General features: G+C 48.7%; 1 protein-coding gene across 1 annotated transcript in view; it reads left to right on the top strand.

Moving 5' to 3' along the window:
- LOC111150166 (alkB homolog 3, alpha-ketoglutaratedependent dioxygenase) overlaps nucleotides 1-10,224 on the top strand; it is a 36,871-nt gene extending 26,647 nt beyond the window's left edge. The window contains exons 9-10 of the mRNA XM_022507562.1: nucleotides 8,991-9,089; nucleotides 9,850-10,224. Of these exons, the coding sequence (XP_022363270.1) occupies nucleotides 8,991-9,089; nucleotides 9,850-9,942 (192 nt within the window). The 3' untranslated portion in view covers nucleotides 9,943-10,224. The remainder of the gene's footprint in view (nucleotides 1-8,990; nucleotides 9,090-9,849) is intronic.
- The last annotated feature ends 9,081 nt before the right edge of the window (nucleotides 10,225-19,305 follow it).

Here is a 19,305-nt window from a genome sequence, read left to right as displayed (position 1 = left end):
TGAAGAGTAAGTCCAGCTGTGCTCTTCCTGGGTGCTATAGGAACAACGTTGCAGTCCACATATAGCCACAAGCTTAGATGATCCATGAAGCCCTCCAGAAGCCAGCCAGCCAGGTTCTCAAGGGCAAGGGAACCCCACATTCTGATTGCGAGAACAAGCTGAAAAAAAAAAAAAAAAAAGGTTGGGTGGGACGCCTGGATGGCTCATTCCGTTAAGTGTCTGACTCTTGATACCGGCTCAGGTCATGATCTCAGGGTTGTGAGATTGAGACTTGTGTCAGGCTCCACACTTACTGGGGAGGTTGCTTGAAGATTCTCTCTCTGTGCTTCTCCCCCACAAACCCCCCCCCCCCATGCACATGCACGTGCGCTCTCTCGCTGTCTCCCTCTCAAATAAATGCTTTAAAAAAAAAAAAAAGCAGAGAGGGAGACGTTATTGGCATAATCATAAGTTGGAAGGTAGGGCAGGTAGAGGGACAGGTGGCCCTCAGCAGGTTACGTAGTGGTGGCCTGGGCTAACATTCAGTTTTCAGTGATCATTTCAGTGTGCAAAAAGCCGTGGCTGTACTTGCCAAGCAGCTCCGCCATGTATCTGGTCCTTGGACCAGAGAGCTAGGGAAATCCCTTTGTATCTGTTACCATCTTGAGAAAATCTTTTCCTTGACTCTTACTAATATCTGGGGTGGTTTTTTCTTTGCTTGCTTGCTTTTGAGCCACAAATTCTGGAGTAAGTTTTCTATGTCTGCAGTTTCCCTTTCCTTACAACTGGACTCACTCTTGAAGCACCTGCCCTGTAGGTCCATCCCCACCGCTTTGCTAATATCTAGACGCCATTGTCTGGAAGAACCTTTCCTTGATCATCATTCTGTTCTTCCTTGTAATATTGGTCCCCATTATTGGTCCCCGTATCCATCCCCTCTCTGCTTGAAACTCAACCATCTCTTAACTTCCTTCTCTTTTTCCTGTTGGCTGGGATACTGTGTTACTTTAGCTACTCTCAGACTTTTCTCACTGCTATTTCCCTGCCTCCTTTAAGGATTTTTCCTTTACATTCACCCCTACGATGTGGATATTCAAGATTATTTTTGATTCTGTTATCTTTGTTTAAATTAGTTTTTAGGAGATTATAAAGTGGCTATAGATTGTAATTGCCATATGGGCAAGGTCCATTTTTGTCTTACTGTGTCCCCATCATTTAGCACTGTGTGTGTGTGTGTGTGTGTGTGTGTGTGTATTTTGGTTGAATAAGTTAATAAACATGGCTTCAACTGTTCGTTCTTAAGATGGAGTGACTTGGGAATCTCTTATCTCCAGCCTTGACTTTTATCTCAAGTTCAAGTCATCCGTCATATGTGTTCAGGGGACATTTCCACTTATTTATTTATTTGTGGGGGGGGCACTTCCACTTATAACAGCACATGTGATTTCTGACCTGGAAGTATAAAATCAGATTTATTATTGTTCTCTCAGAAAACTCCACAATTCCACCTGCTGATAAGTCCATTTATGTTCATGATATCACTGGTCTTGGTCAGGTTCACACATAAGTTATTTTATTATTATTATTATTATTATTTACGATTTATTTATTTATTTCAGTGGGGGAGGGGCAGAGAGAATTCCAGGCAGACTCCTGGCTGAACATAGAGCCCAGTGCAGGACTCGATTTCATGACCCTGAGATAGTGACCTGAGCCAAAGTCAGGAGTCAGACACCCAATTGACTGAGCCACCCAGGTGCTCCACATATAGGTTTTTTTTAGTTCTTCCCTGTTCTCTTAATTATTTCAATTTCCAAATCTTCTTAATTTGTTCTTGAAATGGCTGAAGAATTCATCCCTCACCTAGTGACCATCTTTATCCCAGGCTCTATTTACCCCATGTCTAAAATACTAACATGTCTTTAATTCCCATCTTTTCTCTCTCATTTCTCTCTGATAACCAGATGCCAGATATTTTCAGGAAGAGGTCGATCTCTCTCCCTCTCCTCTCTCCTTTATCTCTGTCCCGCAAATACTAACTGCCCACTTACTGTATGTCAGGTGCTGTGCTCAACTCTGAGCAGACAGCAGTGAACGTGGCAAACGGGGGGCCCACCGGCATGGAGGTCTTAGGAGCTAGACAGTAATCCAGGGAACAGAGAAAGAATTACAACTTGTAGTTAGAGCTCTGAGTTTGGATTTTATTCTGAGTCCAGTCAGAATAAATGAGGTTATGACATGATCTGGTTTGTATCTGGAAGGATCGCTCAGGCTGCTGTGTGGGGAATAGTCTGAGAAGCGGCAAGAGCAGAAGACTAAGTAGAGGGGGGAGAGCCGGTGCTGGGCTGCCGGTTTGGACTCAGGTGGTGGCAGTGGGATGAAGAGAAGTGGATGAACTTGAGGTGTGTTTTTGAGGGAGCAGCCGTAGAGGTTTCCGCTAACATTTTAGATACCAGGGTAAGGATCAAGAATGACTCCCAGGTTTCTGGCCGAGTAGCGGTTGGGTGGACGTGTTATTCACTCAGATGGGGGAGGAGCAGGGATTTTTGCTTTCAACTGTGGCCGTGTTTACAGAGGATTTGTAGATGGAATCAAGAGTTCTTTCCACATGCTAGGTTGGAGATGCCGGAGACTTCTTGGGGGGAAGTAGGCCGCTGGCTGTTGAGGTCTGCGGGTCAGATGACAGGCTTGTGCTAGAAACATCATTTGGGGAATTGTCAGAATAACAACAGTAAAGTGATGATGATAAATAACAAAGGTGCAGACTCTGTGCCTGGCCCTGTTCTGAGTGCATTACGTTCCGCCCTCCAGTAATCCCGCGACGTCGGTATAGCCGTTACCCCTGTTGTACAGAGGAGGTGGCCGAAGCACACTGTTAAACCACTCGCACAGCGTGTCCTCAGTAATTGCTTGCTGAGCCGAGTTAGAACTCATCATGGAGGTGATATGGGAAGCTCTGCGGTCGCACGTCATCACTCAGAGCAGGAGCGTAGCTTGGGGCGCCTGCGTGGCTCAGTCAGTCAAGCATCTGCCTTCGGCTCAGATCATGATCCCAGGCTCCAGGGATCGAGCCCCACGTCAGGCTCTCTGCTCAGCAGGCAGCCTGCTTCTCCCTCTGCCTGTCTATGTTTCTTTCTCTCTCTCTGACAAATAAATAAAATTTTTAAAAAAGAGAGAGAGAGAGAGAAGAGCTAAAGAGGAGCAGAGAGCCAGGATTGAGCTCAGTACTTTCATCACTTTGTTTTCCAACTCAGAAGCCTTTATTTGCTCCTCCTGGAACAAAAGATAAAATAAAATGTCAGTTCCTTAGTCAGACTGTCAAATCTTTACATAATCTATGCCCAACCTCCTTTAGCATCTTGCTGTTCCCTGTGTGCTTGCACCATTCCATGAGATCATCTCTCTGCCCTCCCTTACGCTCGCTCTCCACCTTCGTGTTCACTTAAGTCCTCTCCAAGATTCAGGGACCCACTGTAGTCTTGAAGCCTTCCTTCATGCCTCCAGTGCAGAAACTAATCACAGTTACTGCATGTCAAGTGCTTCTGGAGAGCTCAGGAAATGAGAAGTACGTAGCAGGCTCCTACTTTGTTCTTCCTGCTCATTTGTGTTTTGTTTTCATCAACATCTTCTTAGTAAAATGATGGGATTTTTTAAAATAAGTAGTTCATCTACTTTTCAGAGGATCAGAGATGACTTGGAGAATCAAATGTCTCACTGTAAATTGAGATCATTAATTTGGAAGTATATTTTGCTTTGAACGGCCTTTTTTGCTTGAGTTGGGTCACTGAGATTAAGAATATATACTTGAAATTGCATGAGCTTTTCTGAGCTTTCTATCAGGCACTACTATTTGGAATGGCAAAGCAGGATCAGAGGAGCCAGGCAGATTACAACTGGCCTTGATTGGGAGCTTCCAGGCCAGATAGGATGACGAGATGTGGGCATAAAATGAGTCTTATGATGGGTCCATCAGCAACACAAATGGGTGGCTCTTGTGAATCTGGTCCTCAGACTTGTTTATACTGCTTAGCGTTTTTAACAAAATTAGATTATTTGGCAAAATTTATTAACTCAGGAGTTTTCACATAAAAATCCCATTTATCAGCTTCCCTGGAAAACCTTGAAAATCAGACAGCCCTGAGGGAACCATGAGTCAAAGCTACACCTGTCTGCACACCCCATGCTCTCTGGTTCTCTATGGTCTTCACTCCCTACTGCATTGAATCCTGCCCTCACTCTTCATTTATGCTGCTTGCTGGTGTTTGTGACCCTTACGGATCAGTCAGGGTGCCATGTGATTTGGACAGGAAATGCGACGGGATTTCAGAAGGAATGGAGATCACTTGGAGAGCACAGTATGGTGGAAAGATTATAAGCTTTAGTGCTAGACAGATCTAAGTCGAAATACTAGCCCTGCCTTCCTCCTGCCAGCCTTCTGCCTCAGAGATACGCTTTCCCTGCAGCTCCCTTTGCTTTGATAAAATGGAAAATAGCACCGCCCTTCCGGAGTTGCGGTGAGCATTAGTGGAGATGTACATGTAGTGCCTAACATGCCTGGCATCTGGGCAGCATACATTGGTTGATCCTGTCCAAAAAGTCTGGCAGTGTGCCTTGGTTTAAGTATTTGGAAAATGTTACAAAAAGAAGCCTCGGGGTGAGGAGGAAGCCAAATAAATACCAGGTAGATGATAGAGTTAAGTCTAAAAAAGCGTATACTTTTTTTTGTTAACCAAAAATTTGGAAATGCAGTTGTATATTTAACTTCCCCCAGGATGAGAAAAGACTTGCTAAGCATAAAAACCATGAAAGAGAACCAAAGAAAGGTCAAGAGTTGACTCAAAGTTTTTGGGCTACTCTGTGTTAAACATCAACATAGTTAAAGGACAAATAGCAAATGAGAAAAAAGTATTTGCACAAAGTACGACAAAGGGTAAGTATCTTAGGGTCTGTGGTTACAGGTCAATAAGAAAAATGCTAACATCCTGTAGAACAATGGACAAAGAATGTGAACAGAGAGTTCACAACAGAATTAATGCAAATAGCAAATAGGCATGTGAAAAAATGTTGAATGGGGTTAGTAAAGAACTCCCTGTTTGAATAATGAATTGTTAGTTTTCCCCTCAATTTTTTTTTTCATCATTATTAGTTGGTAATGTTCAGTATCAGTGATCTGACCAGAAGGTTGGTACTGTAGTATTTTCCTGATGGAATAATAAATTGCTACAACCTTCTTAAGAAAGCAGTTTACTAGTATAAGTCAGACTGCTTTAAAGTTTATATCTTTGGATCCCATCATTCCATTTTTGAAAATAAATCCTTAGAAAAATACTCAGAAATGTTTTGCCTGGGATCTACTTGTAGTAGCCTTTGTTTCTTTCTTTCTTTCTTTCTCTTCCTTTCTTCTTCTTCTTCTTCTTCTTTTTTTTTTTTTTTTGGCAGTACTGGTGTATTAAAATCTCACTGTCCAACAGTGAGTACCTCGTTGCTATATTCTTAACATTAGCACAGCGACTGACATATACAGTGGTCAAAAAATATTTGCGAGTGTAAAGAAGGAAAGATATGTACATATAAAGGAATATTATATAACTCCATTTCTGAAATACCATACATTTGAGGCATAAAAACATGCTCACAATATAATGTTCAATATGTAAAGTACATGATTGTATATATAGAATGTTTCCTCTACATGCATTGCATGAATTCTGGATGATAGGATTATATTTTCTCGATGCTCTTCCTCATTCAGCACATACGTACTGATGTGTGTAATAGGCGCTGAGCATGTTTTGAAAGGGTAAGACAACACTCTCTTCACAGAGTTTATCAGAGAGGAGGAAGGCAGGCAGCAAACAGTAATTTCCATGTGTCATTTACTTTAGTGAACTCGTGTCACTTTTATTCTGTAGAGAGAAAAACTCTGCTGCTACTGATTTTCAAGCATCAATTGTTGGTTGTGATTCCTAAGGCACGTTTTTGGGACAGGAAAGGAGCAATTACATAAAGAACCTACGCAGAGCTTGTGAAACATGAAGTTACTTTTCCAGTGAAAAGAAACATGTTTAGGTTTCCTGTCTGTTGAGTGGTTAGTAATGACAGAACGACAAATACACCCAGACTTTTCCCCTAAATACCATTTTCCTAACGGAAACCAAATAGGCTGAGGTTGGGGTATAGAATTCTGGAAGGCCCAGGGCTCCTTGGGAATCATAATTGTGTGTTCAAATGAACTGGCTGTGCTTGGGGAGGAGGGGAGAGTGTTGGTCAGCATTAATATAAAAGTATATATTCTTTGCATTTTTTCATCTGCTTGTGAAATTTTGTGTGGAACACCAAATCATCAACAGCAAAACCCACCCTACAGACTGACTGTGATCCTAAAAAGCCTCTTCTTTTTTTTTTTAAATTAAGCTCTATGCCCAGCGTGGGGCTTGAACTCATAGCTCTGAGATGAAGAGTCACATGCTCTACTGACTGAGCCAGGCAGGCACTCCTGAAAAGCCTCTTTTAACTGGGATCATGGATGGAAAATTTTATCCCAAGCAATGCTTTTTTTAGGGGTATGTTCTGTTTTGTTTTGAAGAAAGACCTGAGTAAATCAGAAGGTTCACAGAGCCCTGTTTTGATAACTTAACCATGCTTAATGGCTGTGAATGCACTCCTCTAAACAGTCTGACCCTTGCTTCCAGCGTGGCTTATCCATTTATCAATTTGAGCTTTTATGCACAGCCACGTGAGCTCTGTCGGCCTTTTATCTGCTTCCTGAGTGGAAAAAGTCTCCCTGTGTCTTGGTTAAGTTGAAGGGTAGTTCTGGGCTCTGTTGGCACTCTGGCCTCAAGACAAGAAGGACGCATTTGTGAGCTTTGTGTTGTCTCAGTAGAATCCCTTGCCCTCTTTTCTGTCTCCTTCTGCAGATTAGAATGTGCTCTCTGAGCCCAGGGTGTTGGAAGGACAGATAGCAAGCAGCAGAGTGATGACATCACCTCGTGCAGTGGGTGCCCTGGGCATCGGCAACTCTTTCAGGGACTGATCAGGAGTGGCTCTCTCCCAAGTGAAGGGTCTCCCTTTTTTGCTTTTAGGTACAACTAAACGTTATACTGGATGTAGTATGTGTAAAAGCAACCCGAGGCTTTCTCTCGGGTTGGAAAATGCAGATCTTAGGAACGTAAAGTGGGGCATGGCGCTGTGGAACGTCATTTTCCATCGGGGCTGGTATTTCCCCTTTGCATGTGGAACTCTCTCTCACTTGCTGGCTCAGTTCCCGCTTCATGTTTCCAGGCAGAACTTACAGTGCTTACCCCTTCTCTTCCACCGGCCTTGGCGCCCCCTCCTTCCCAGGAATGCTTTTACTGTTCAAAGAGATCTTCGTCGCAGGCTTGGCTTCATGTCTGGGTAGCGCCTTTCCTCTCTACTTTGTTTTGCGTCCCTGCCCTCGTGTCTGTGCCTGAGCTACGGATGAAGGTCCCACTGCGCTCCCAGAGTCTGCAGTGTGCAGAGGGCAAGAGAACATCTGCTCCTCCCTTTGTTAAACCTTGATCTGGTAGCTGACTTTACAGCTTAAATCAGGGAACCTCGAGCCGTCTAAGTCTCATGGATGATGCACTCCCGTCTGTCTCTTTTCTCCAGTAGGACGTGCATCTCCTCTGGTTGGAATCCTTTCTCTCAGAGAGCCTCCTCTTGCTTCTCTGGATGCAGTGGGGCCACCCAAGGACAGGGTCACCTTCCCACCACTCTCTGGGTGGCTGAGGGGTCAGAGGTTAACGCTGCAGTGCTTACTCGCTACTGGAAAAGAAAAGGTGGCAGGCACAATTGAAATCAGTCACCGAAACCAAAAGTTGTTTCAAACATTGCTTTTATCTTCTGCCTGTTAAAGTTATGACTGTGTTCCACGAAGTCCCTGCCAAGGGTTGGGACCTGGAACTTAAACTGTTTATGCAAGTTCATTATTGTTCTGATTTTGTTTTTCCTGAGGGAAATCATTGTAAATAATTATGTTCTCAGAAGCACCCCTACAATAATAAACATAAACACAGTATTGCAGGGAAATCAATCCTGAGTAACCCAGATGCAGTCCCTTGCATCAGAAGTAAAGTAGACGGATGGGTGGATCTACCCAGAATGGAAGTGGAAAGATCAGGAAGCTCAGGCCTCAACTCTTGACAAGCTCTTTGAACTCACCCCTTTGTCAGCTGCGAAGGAGGAACGACCCTCACCTACTGGCTGTTTTGCAGGCCGGGCCTGAAGCTTCATTAGAGCACTGGACATGAATGAACTTGGAGCTCTCTGGAAGAGAGGGGCGATGTAAATACAAGGCATTTCTGTGTGAAGTGGTCAGGAGTTGTGGTCTGTGCTCCACGGCCTCAGTGGCCAGTCTGTTTGCAGCATTGTTCCGGGCAAGCCAGAACTTCCTTAAGAAAATCTTGCTGTTGACTGCTCTGCAAAGAAACAAGATTGTGTCTCCTAGACACCGGAGGAGCTATAGGAAGAGTTGTAACCAGTTTTAACATAGGCACCGATTAGTGAATTAGCAGAAATTGTAGAAAGGCAATGAGAACTCACTACACCGTGTCTTGTTTAAAAGCCCATTTTTTCCACACAGACCATGGCAAAACACAGAGCACAGCATAAAGCAGTGTAAAGAGTTCTTGGATAAATAGCTTAATTCCTTCACAGGCCGGGATGGGCTCTTCTGCGTTTTAGATGCAGATGACAGTATCTGGCGCTTCACGCGGTACTTAGTGTGCGCCGGTCTCCAGGTGACCCGACGCAGACTGCATCAGTGGAGGCTCACAGCAGCCCTGTGTGGCAGGTCCCGTCTTCATCCCCAAACTGAGGTATAGAGTGGTGACACAACTTGCTCAAGGCCAGATGGCTGCCGTGGACGGAGCCAGGAGATGAGCCCCGACGGTGTTGCTGAGGAGAGGTTTGCACTTCTAGACCATTGCCAGGTTCCATTGCATCTTGATCACACAAGCAAAAAACATAGTGCAATGAATGCTGTTTTCTAGGAAGAGAACGGAGACTACACGTACGTGGAGAGAGTGAAGATACCCTTGGATCATGGGACCTTGTTAATCATGGAAGGAGCGACACAAGCTGACTGGCAGGTGAGAACATGCACAGAATTTGGATTCATGTGGAGGCGGTGCCCTGACGGCTTCTGTTTATTTATTTCTCTAGTAAATGTGAAAAGCAAGTTGCTTTTATCATGAGCGAGTGGTGGTACAGTGACCCCATTTTCCAGGAGTTTTGATTCTGACAGTCAAAATGGACCTCTGCACCAGTGGCATCCAGTAGAACTTTCTGTGACAGCGGAAACTTTCTGCATCTTCTGAGGCCCCATGTTGTAGCCACTAGACACACACAGCTATTATTGGTCTTCTGAAATGCGGCTAGTGTGTCGAAGGACTGAATTTTTAATTTAATTTAAGTTCATTACAATAGCTTCGGGTAGCCAGTGGGTGGCTACCGGGCGGCACAGCTTCTCACCTTAGGCCGGGCTCTCTTAAAACCGGGTCTTCTTTAAGGTGTGCAAGTTCATGGAAGAACACTTAGCTTGGGAGCAGAATCTCATGTCTGTCTTTGGTCTCAGTCATTTATGTGTTGCCTTGCGAGATTTGGGAACATGGCAGGAAGCTGTGAGGAAGAGCAGCAATTAGAAAAGATAAAAACAATACCTCAGTGTGAGGGCGCTGGCTTATTGGAGTGATGGGGGTGGGGAAGGATTTGTTCAGAGAAGAAAACCTTTCTCCACAAGACTTCAGAGAGCTTACTGATGCTCGTGAGGGGTTGAGGGGGGATGAAGTCAAAATATGTCCATGTCCTCATAAATGTGTTTATGTCAGAATTATTTATATTTCCATTTAGCATCGAGTGCCCAAAGAGTACCACTCTAGAGAACCAAGAATAAACCTGACCTTTCGGACAGTTTATCCAGACCCTGGAGGGGCGCACTGGTGATGTGAGAGCTTTGAGAGAGAAGCTGTGCCAAGACTGAGCAAATCTTCCACCGTGAAGAAACTTCCAGAGGCTGGTCCAGCTGATCTCGCAGGGAGGTTGTTCAGAAGACAAGGGTGGGATTTGCTTCCCAGCTTCAGAGTCCTATTGAATGACAGCCGGCGGGTCATATTCATACTATGTTTACTGTGGGAACAGTACCCCTAATCACATCTTAAAATCACAGAGCTTCTTTAGGCAAATTAAAAACTGCTGTGGCTGTGCTCACGGTGGGTTTGTCCTTGAGCAGTTTCTCTCCTTCCCCTCCTGCTTCATTTGAGGCACTGTGAATGGGCTTTGCCTTCGGGGTAAAGGCGCACGTGTTTGTTCCTTGTGACTTCGTGAAGTGGGATATAAACATGTGTCAGTGACCCTGGAGGCCTCCGCAGGCAGGCAGTTGCCGAAACCCAAACAGAGGGGGCCTCACAGAGCCTCGTGGAAGTCTGCCTTGACGGCTCAACATCTTGGCTTCAGTGCTTTCGTGATGGAAAGCTGCATATTCTAGGAGCACTTTGTTTAACCGAGTCTCCTTCCTGGGACAGACCCAGACAGGTTACAGGCATCCGAACGAAGAGTGGAGGCCGCGTCTTGTAACCCAGCCGTCTTCAGGCAGCAGTCTAGATACTTGTAATACGAGAGGAAACTGTCCCCTCCGAGACAGAAGTAATTGAGTGATGTCATGAGAAATTTAGGCTGAAGAGCAGCAAATGTCCTGCTAGTGACAGCTGTCCCACATAGATGAGTTTCCCCTAGAGACTGACTTGAGTCATTTAAACCCAAGCCAGTGAGAAGCAGGAGCAGCCCTCTGGGGTCAGACTCGTTTACCTAATAGTTGTCTTTACCTTAAGTTCCGGGAGCCCTGTGATGAAAGCTTTCTTCTGATTCAGTGCTCTCTTAGACACGAGCTCCAGAGAGTCAACAGTCCATGATGTCACCAAGGTTCCCAAAACAGAACAGAGTGGCTGCCCTTTCTTGCCTCATAAAAATCACGTGTCTTCTTGACCTCTTGACTTAGGAGTACTGGGCTGGATTGATTCCAAACCGAGATAGGGAAAACTCGAGAGAAAGAAAATGGAATCAAATGGATGAAAACAGGACAAGAGAGTTAGAGTTTCCGTAGCTGCCTGCTGGGAAAACCTACAGAGCCTTCTTGCTTTCGATCTTGTTTCCATTCCGTTCTGGAAGACAGATTGGCTTTGGCGATGGTGGTAAAGTGCCAAAAACTGGCCAGGCTCTTCCCCGAAGTCAGATGTAACACCAGGCCTGGCAGGCCCCGCTTTCTGACAAACTCTCTGGCTTTTTGCATTGGGGTTCCCCCTCCCCCCGCCACTTTTTTTTTTTTTAATGTTTTACATGTGGGTGGCTTCTTTTTGTAAGAAATATTAAATGCTTTATAAAATCTGAGCGTCACACCAAGCCTTTCAGTGAGGGCGATGCAAATCACCATAAAAGCCAAATAAAACCTCTGATTCCTAGCTGTTTTCCTATTAAACAAAACCTGGCCAGGGTGGTAGCAGCCGGCTTCAGTTGTGAGTTTGATGCATGACATTGGGAAATTCTTCTTCCGTTCCCATAGACGAAAGAACTGGCAGATGGTTCCCAGTGTCACGGCATCCCTCCTAATGTAGGGTCACGGCCTCCCCTTGTGTCAGCTGCACATTTGATCTCTTCACTCATCGCTGCCGTGGCTGTCGGGGAAATGAGTTCCTACTTGACCGCCGGCAGCCTGAGCCACCGGCCGGGCTTCTTCAGCTGAGAACAGCGGTCTTGGCTTTTGTTCCTTGCTGCCCAGTGCTAGATCTACCCCTTATACACACATACCTTTTTTTTTTTAAACCACAAAGATAATGTCCCTTTTGAAATGACAAGTAGGTACTTGCCATAGAGTTAAAGTACAGGATTTAGGACTGCACGGGGATTTTCAGAACCTGGCAAAAGATGCCCGGGGACTGCACTGACCTGTTGCTGTGTTTTACTGGCCTTAGATCCTCCCTAGGAATTAGGGGCTGAGCTGCTTTGCCAACATTACTTGTAAAGCAGAGGAAGCAAATACAACAATGTAGCATGAAGAAAAACAGATTAAATTTTTCCTTTTTTTTTTTTTTTTGAGCTTTAATAACCTACCAGGAAGTGTCCTGGAAGCTTTGTCTATGTAATCCCTTATCCTCCCCAAAGCCTGGCCAGAAAGAGACGCTCTTCCATTGTAGAGACCAGGCAGTTGAGGCCCCCACAAGAAGGGCTAAATGATTTAATAGGACTTCCAGGCAGCAGAACCAGAACTCAAACCACAGGTGAATCCTTAAACTGCGTGCTTTTTCCTCTGCCTTGAGGAATTTAGGCAGAATTGCTGAGTGGGCATCCCTGCCCGGCTCACCCCTGGACCCCATTGGCAGAGCGGACCACCCGGCCGCCTTGTCCTCTGCTTTTCTTTGTCCTCAGGCATCTGCATCTCCTCTCTTCCTGATCAACGTTAGCAGCTCCTAGTCAGAAACCAGGCTGCCAACTGGACACCTAGTCGGCCACTTAACTAAGGAAGCTTATTTTGGGGGTAGAGAATCCAGTTTCTGGCAAGTTAAGACAAGTTCTCATCCAACCTTCCTGTGACCCAGAACAATGTTTCTGATCGTATCCCAGCAAACTCTGCTTGCGTGATCCCTTCCTCTCGATGCTCCTCTGTGAGTCCCTCTGGGGGCTCTGAGTGACACCCAAACTCAGCATCAAGCTTCTTCGTGACACTTAACGACAGCACTGTTGCAGTCAGCACACAGCCCAAAGAACACAGGTCGGCTTGTACCCTAAAGAGGTCTTCACGACAGGCGGCCTGCCTCAGGACCGTGCGCACCCGGTATCCGATTGTATCCTCCATACTGAAATCCCGATTCACGTTGTTGACTAAACCACTAGCTCTGGCCGCATGGACAGTTCATGTCCAGTTTGGAGTTACGTGAGCTCATAAACCTGACACCGCCTGTGGCACTCCATCTCTGCGGCCTCCGTGGCTGATCATGACCTCGCCCTAGTGCCTGGTAGGTCTGCCTGGACCTGGACCGCAAGTGGCCCTGTCTCCTGAATCGTGTCATGGCAGCCCCACTAGAGGGAAGCGGGTCCTGTGCTGAGCAGAATGCTCCCGTCGGAGGCCTGTAGAGAAATCCTCGACACATGACGGGTCCCTGCCCTGCTGGGAATACTTCTTCCTTGGATTCTAGCAGCTTTTACTTGGGTGCAGAATATCCGAGACCCACTTTGCCTTTTCTGGTCATAAACACTTGTAAAGTGTTAAATCTGAAGCCTTGATTGCTTTACTTTTCTGAACGATGCTTTTGAAAGAGCTGAATATTTCCATAGCGATGCGTTCTGTTTGTTTAAATCTTTACTTAACGTGGTTCCACCCACTCGCTGTCCTCAGAAGGACCTGGTCTACAACTGTCCCCTTCCCACCGCCCCATTTTCTCCTTGGAAGGAACCGTCGTGGGAGAGCCCGGTCAGTTTTGTGCTGCTGGAATCCAGTCTCAGATAGGGCGATTCCTGAGTCTGAGGGTCATCAGGGAATGACGTTGATGTTTGTTTATTAGAGCGGAACACAGACTAACGGTGCCTTTTCCCGCTGGCTTAGTACAGCTGCGCTGATTTACAAGTGCCTTTCCCAGCCTGTGAACAGAGCCCCCTCTTGGGCGGGGCTATCTTTTAGGGTTAAAGCTGGCCGAGGGGCCTGGTGTCAGAGAGCAGTACAGGACAGGGTAAGTGAGGCAGGACGCTTGCAGCCAGCATTACAGAAAAGATTGCTTCTCAGGTGAGCCAGTGCCATGCTGACCAAGGTATGTGTGACAGTGTTGTCATTACAGTTACGTCTGTGCTGTCACGCACGCACCCCCACACACTCCCTGAACACCAGGGACAGTCCCTTTTCTCAGGGGGCTTCCAGAAGTGTGGGCGTGTTCAGGCAAGATCCTGGCCACTGACCCCACTAGCTTTTAACTCGGGACACAAATTGTAGGTTTCTGGATGGGAAGGAAAGAGGAAAGCCAGAAGGGAGTTTCCAGCGTATACTGTGTTGGGTCTGGGGTGCCTGGGTGGCTCCATTGGTTAAACATCCAACTCTTGGCTTCCGCTCAGGTCATGATCTCACGTGTCATGAGATCAATCCCCGCATGGGGCTTGGCACTCAGTGCAGAGTCGGCTTGGGTGTCTCTCCCTAATCCCTCTGCCCCTGCCCCCACTCTTGCACTTGGGTATGCACGTGAGCATTCTCTCTCTCTGAACAAAACAAAAACAACTGTGTTGGACCTGTAACATCCTTAATCTGATTTCTTCCTAAAAGTGACCCTAATGAGGTCGTTTTTTCATTTTTTAATCAGCTGGAGGAGCATGTACCTAGAGGACTATCGGATCCTAAGATCTGGTGTCCTGGGGTGGGCTGGAAGAGGCCGTGGGGCTGCTTGTCAGTAGGCCTTCTGTGTTGTCTTTGGGCTTCCCCCAGCCCTGGCCCCAGGCATAGGGGACAGCTGCAGTCTTGGTCCCTTCACCAGAAGCAGCATAGAGACACCAATTGGAGCCTGGGAGCCTAGGAGCTTTTCCCCTGGGACAGGAACCAAAAAGAAGTGGGCTCTGGAGGGGCTGCGCGATCAGGTTACAGTGAGCTGCCTCCTGCAGGAGGGCCTGCCGAGCAGCACACGTGATAATCCGGATGCCCCTGAAAAGGCCGTCAGAACACATGCACCCTCCTGGCTTGATGTGGCTGAAACGTTTCCGGCCGCTGCAAGGGGCTGCCTCCCCTGTCCAAGAGGCTGGGGCAGGAAGCCACCCGCCAGGCCCTTCTCCAGGTGCTGTGATGGTTGAGTCTGTCCCCATGCCACTGGTTCCCACCCTGCCTTTCCGGGTCTGTACTTGGAGAATAGGCATGAGTGAGGCTCTCCAGGAGCGGAATCCACGCCTCTCAAAACAATGCTGGTTTAAGGGCTCTATCCTCCCTGCCGAAAGAATGTGGGATGGGTGGATAAGGATGCCACAGGCCTGGGGCTGCTTCCCAGGCTCTGGCCCAAGTGTGTTCAGGCTGCAGGACCACCCAGGCAGGTCTCAGGAGAAGTGTCTTCCTCTGCCCTTGTTGGTTAGAGAAAAGTTTTCTGGAATGTTTCCCCTGAAAATGTCTAAGGGATTAGCTACTCATTTCTTCCCAGCACCCTCTCGCATAGTAGCTTTTCATCTCCATTCACCTGCAGTGAAGGGGAAGGGAAGACAGCTAGTCCAGAGGTAAGAAATCCAGGGAGAGTCTTAACTGTTTGGCTTCCCTCTCACTGTCCCTCTCTCCCCCAGTCTGCCCCCTCCAGCAGCCTCCTGCCTCGTGCTGGGAGGAGGTGGGCCCGAAAGGAGCGCAGTGCACTCTCGCGCGTGCCTTGCCCTTTATCTCCCCAAGTACCGTGAGGGTGAAGGTTAGGAACTGCTCTCCCCGTTGGAGAGATGAGGAAGCCGAGGTCCGGAGGTGCTTATGCGGGGGCACCTGGCCTGTAAGGCAGAACCAGCAGGAAGACGAGTATCGAGTGCCCAGGCCATTGTTCTTTCCACCACTCAGATGCTGTGACCTCCTTTGAGATTTCTGGCCAAAGGCAACGCTTGGGGACAAGTGGGAACACAGACACAGACAGCCCAGAAAGTCACACTGCCTGCAGGGCCGCCCTCCAAGGAGAGGTCTTGGCTGTCTGCGCCGCACCGGTCAGGGGGCTCCATGCGTGGCCAGTCCCTGCTGCAGCTGGAGGTGGCCGCCTCCCGCCGAGAATAGTGCAGGCCAAGCCCCGCAGCAGCCGAGGAGGGCAGGGAGCTGGACAGTTTTGGGCAAGACGGGCCTGAGTCAGCCTTGTGAGGGGGCGAGCCCCCCTCTTCCAGTGCCGCAGGTGCAGGGGGAATTAGGGAGCAGCCGTGACACCCCACGCCTGCTCCAGCCTCCATGTCTGCCATGGCCTTGTGGGAGAAGCCTCCACTTGAGGCCGGCAGACCGGGGCTCGAGTCCCACTCTGCCCTTTCCAGTTGAGGCCCTTTGGGCCACACAGCCCCCGAGCGTGTTTCCTCAGCCGCACAGTGGACACAGAAGCAGCCACCTCTCCGAGCTCTCTCGGCCGAGATCACAAACGGAGCACTCCTGATGGTAGCGCGCTTGCTAACGTCTGTCATAGGCGGGCGTCCCACGTGCCCTACTGACCCCCCCCCAGAGCCGCCCCCTGGCTGAGTGATCCCTCCGCAGCTGATGATGGCCCTGTACCCCCACCTTGAGTCTTGGCAAGCTCCCTGGGGTGCCCACACCTCTCTTGCCAGCGGGGCTGCGAGGGGAGGCCCAGAAGCTTGCGGGGCGGCTGGGGGGTGGGGGGCGGTGGCGCGGATAGGGACAAAACAAAATTGTCCCTGAGCGAGGCTGATCACATTAAGATCTGGCTGCACTTAAGTGTCTCCTGGGAAGTTGTTCAGACCAAGCTGACGAGAGCCCCCAGATGCCAAAGTGGCCTCACACCAAGGCTCCGCTCCCTCTCAGCAACCCCGCCACATGCTCCCCAGGTGACTGGTCTCTTAGTGCCCCGTCCCTGGCCTCATTCCACTGCCCCTTCCCCCTCAGGGCAGTGTTCAAGCCTCCCCAGCCCTGGGGACAGGCCACCAACCAGGCGCAGGCGCACCCCTGCCGGTCACATTGTTTTCCCATCCTTGCTGGCAGTTTCTAGATTCTGTACAGAACGCCTTGGCCTGGAAGATTAAACCAGACTGCCAGGCTGGAATTCTGTTTGAGACCGGGGCTTTTATGCCTGCAGATTGCGTATCAGATGTGGCGGGAACGCGTAAAAGGAGGACGCGGCCCCTTCTATTGCAGGGAGGAGGAAGCCAGCAGGGACTTATTCGCTCTCAAAATTAGTTTTTATTACGGACTACAAAAGGAGTGTTTTTTGGCAAGAAATTAAAAAGAAAGATAAAAAGGAAAATCCCTTGTAACTTCACAACCAGAAGCAACAGTACTTCACATTTTGCAGTATATTTCTTCTACATATTTGTATCCTTAAAAATGGTGGGGGGGCAGCTTCATACTGAACTCATCATTTTGTAGCCTTTTCCCATTTATCAAGAACCTGCGTGGGCGGCATTAACCGCTGTCCCGTAACATGGCTCTGAACGGCTGCGTAGTATTGTGTGTAGTTGTGGCGTTGGGTAACCGGTCCCATTGTGCTGGGTGTTTAGATCTTTGCTGTTGTCATCGTCGGGGTGGTGTTTGCTATTATTAGTAACTGTTGTGTTGGTTTGGGAACACAGGAGAAGGGATGGTGGGAGGCAGGGTGCTGTCATAGCAAGGAGCCCAGGATTTGGCCTCATTCAGACTTCAGTTCGAATAAAAAGAACAGGTAACGTTTCCATAGAGCCTGGATCTGGTGCCAAGCACTGTGTTAAGTGCTTTATGTATATTAACTCATGATTTATTAACCCTCATAGCAGCCCAGGGACTGGAAGCTATTTTTATCCCCGTGTTACTCTTCCAGAAACAGAAGCACCATCCTGTCACTTACGTGGCCGTCCTTGTGGCTAAACCTTCATGCACATCTATTATTTTTTTCTTAGAATACATTCCTAAAAGTGGGGTCCTCGCCTGGATTTGGAAGGCTGTGCCTATTTCTAAGGCCTTGAATTGATCATGTAAATGGCTTTCCAAAAAGGTGGCACCAACTTCTTCTCCTCCCAGCGGTGTCTGAGCATATCTGAAAACTCATGCTGTGCTTTAAGAACCAGTAACAAGCCAGGCCCTGCACTCAGCATTCTCCAGAGCTTCTCCCGGGGAAGGAGAAGCGAGCAAGCACTCGGGATGCCCTGGGGAGCAGTAGCACTGAGGTCAGATGTTGTGTCGTTTGTTCAGAAAACAAGACAAACACTTGAAACACCTCCATGACAAGGTGACTGTGAAGCAAGGGGCCCTGATAGTGAGGGCTGCAGGGCTGGGAGAAGCAGGAGATACAATTTGGGGTGGTGGTCAGGAGAGGCTGCCTGGTGGAGGAGGCCCTGGGAGAACGGGGAGGACTGGGAAATGATGGTGGGGTTCCTGGGTGGCTTGTGTTGAGGCGGGGCTGGGGTGAGCTGGAGGATGGACAGTGAGGGAGGGAGAGGGGCCCAGATCGGGCCTGGGAGCCACAGGGGGCTGGGAACAGTTTTCAGGAGGGGGGAGGGGAGGGGCTGCAGGTGGGAGGACCCGGGGGCAGGAACCCAAGCAGAGAGATGGGGATCCCCAGGATAGCCGAGGAGAAAAGATGTTGGTTTTTTTGGAGCTAATAACACCCTTTCTTGCCGTAAATGCTGAAGCATGAGTAAAACAGACCCAGGACTCAGCTACAAGATCAAAACACCAGTGTTCTTACCGATAACCCTGGATGGGAGACCTTGGCTTATAGCCATGATCACAGTCAGACTTCTCGCTACTCCTTCACAGAGTCTAGGGGCACCCTGGGGCACATGGGGGTACCCTGTTTGGGAACCAGCACAGCAATCCCTGTCCCTACCAGCTGCCAACCCCCCTGAGTCTGTGAGGAGAGAGATTCCCCTAACCCAGTTCCTCCTCCCAAGCCTGCCTCTCAGGGAAGTCTGTGCTGCCCTCCTGGAGAAAGAAAGGGGTGCAGGAGAAGGGTGGGCGCTGCCTTTCTGGTGTTCTGCCCTCCTGAGAGTGGGGCAGTCGTTTCCTCATTGCAGAGTAAAGTGAGACATACTCGCTCCCATCCCCTTGGTGTCGTCTTCCCGCCCAGCCCAGGATGCTTTGGGGGAAGGTGTGCCAGGAATCAGCCCGGCAGGGTAGTGCCCAGGTATACACGTTGGGGCCATGTAGACCTGCTTCTAGAGCGAGTTGCTCTGCTGATGGCTGCCTGGTCTTTGGCAAGTTCCTTCCCCTGAGTGTTTCCACCTATAAAACAGGGCTGCTGTAAGAATTGAGTGTGATGTGTGTATCTAGGGCAGCTGTTATCAGATAGTGTATAGATGTGAAGGAAAGTCCTGGGCGCTGGAAACAGGGTGGGGTGAGGCTCACACAGGGCCTCAGGCAGATCTCACAGCCTGTGGAGCTGGAGTCACTTTGTAGAGGGGTCTAGGACAAGGCCTCAGGGGAGAGAGGGCCCAGCATGGCCAGGAGGGACCTGGGAAGTGGCTGCATAGAGGCATTTGTGGCGGCAGGGGGAGTGTGAAAGGACCCTGGTTCTGGGATGTTCCCATAGAGAGGGAGTCGGGGGAGGAAAGGAGGCAGGAAAAGAGCCCGAGTAGGACCAGTCTAGAAAAGGAAGGGCCTGAGGACATTCTGTCACAGCACCTCCATGCGAAGCCCCGAAT

This window comes from Enhydra lutris, unplaced genomic scaffold (genome assembly GCF_002288905.1).
Source record: "Enhydra lutris kenyoni isolate GAN:26980312 unplaced genomic scaffold, ASM228890v2 scaffoldscaffold22, whole genome shotgun sequence".
NCBI classification, from domain to species: Eukaryota; Metazoa; Chordata; class Mammalia; order Carnivora; family Mustelidae; genus Enhydra; species Enhydra lutris.
Note: the sequence above shows the minus strand (reverse complement) of the source record. Positions and strands in the feature narration are given on the sequence as shown.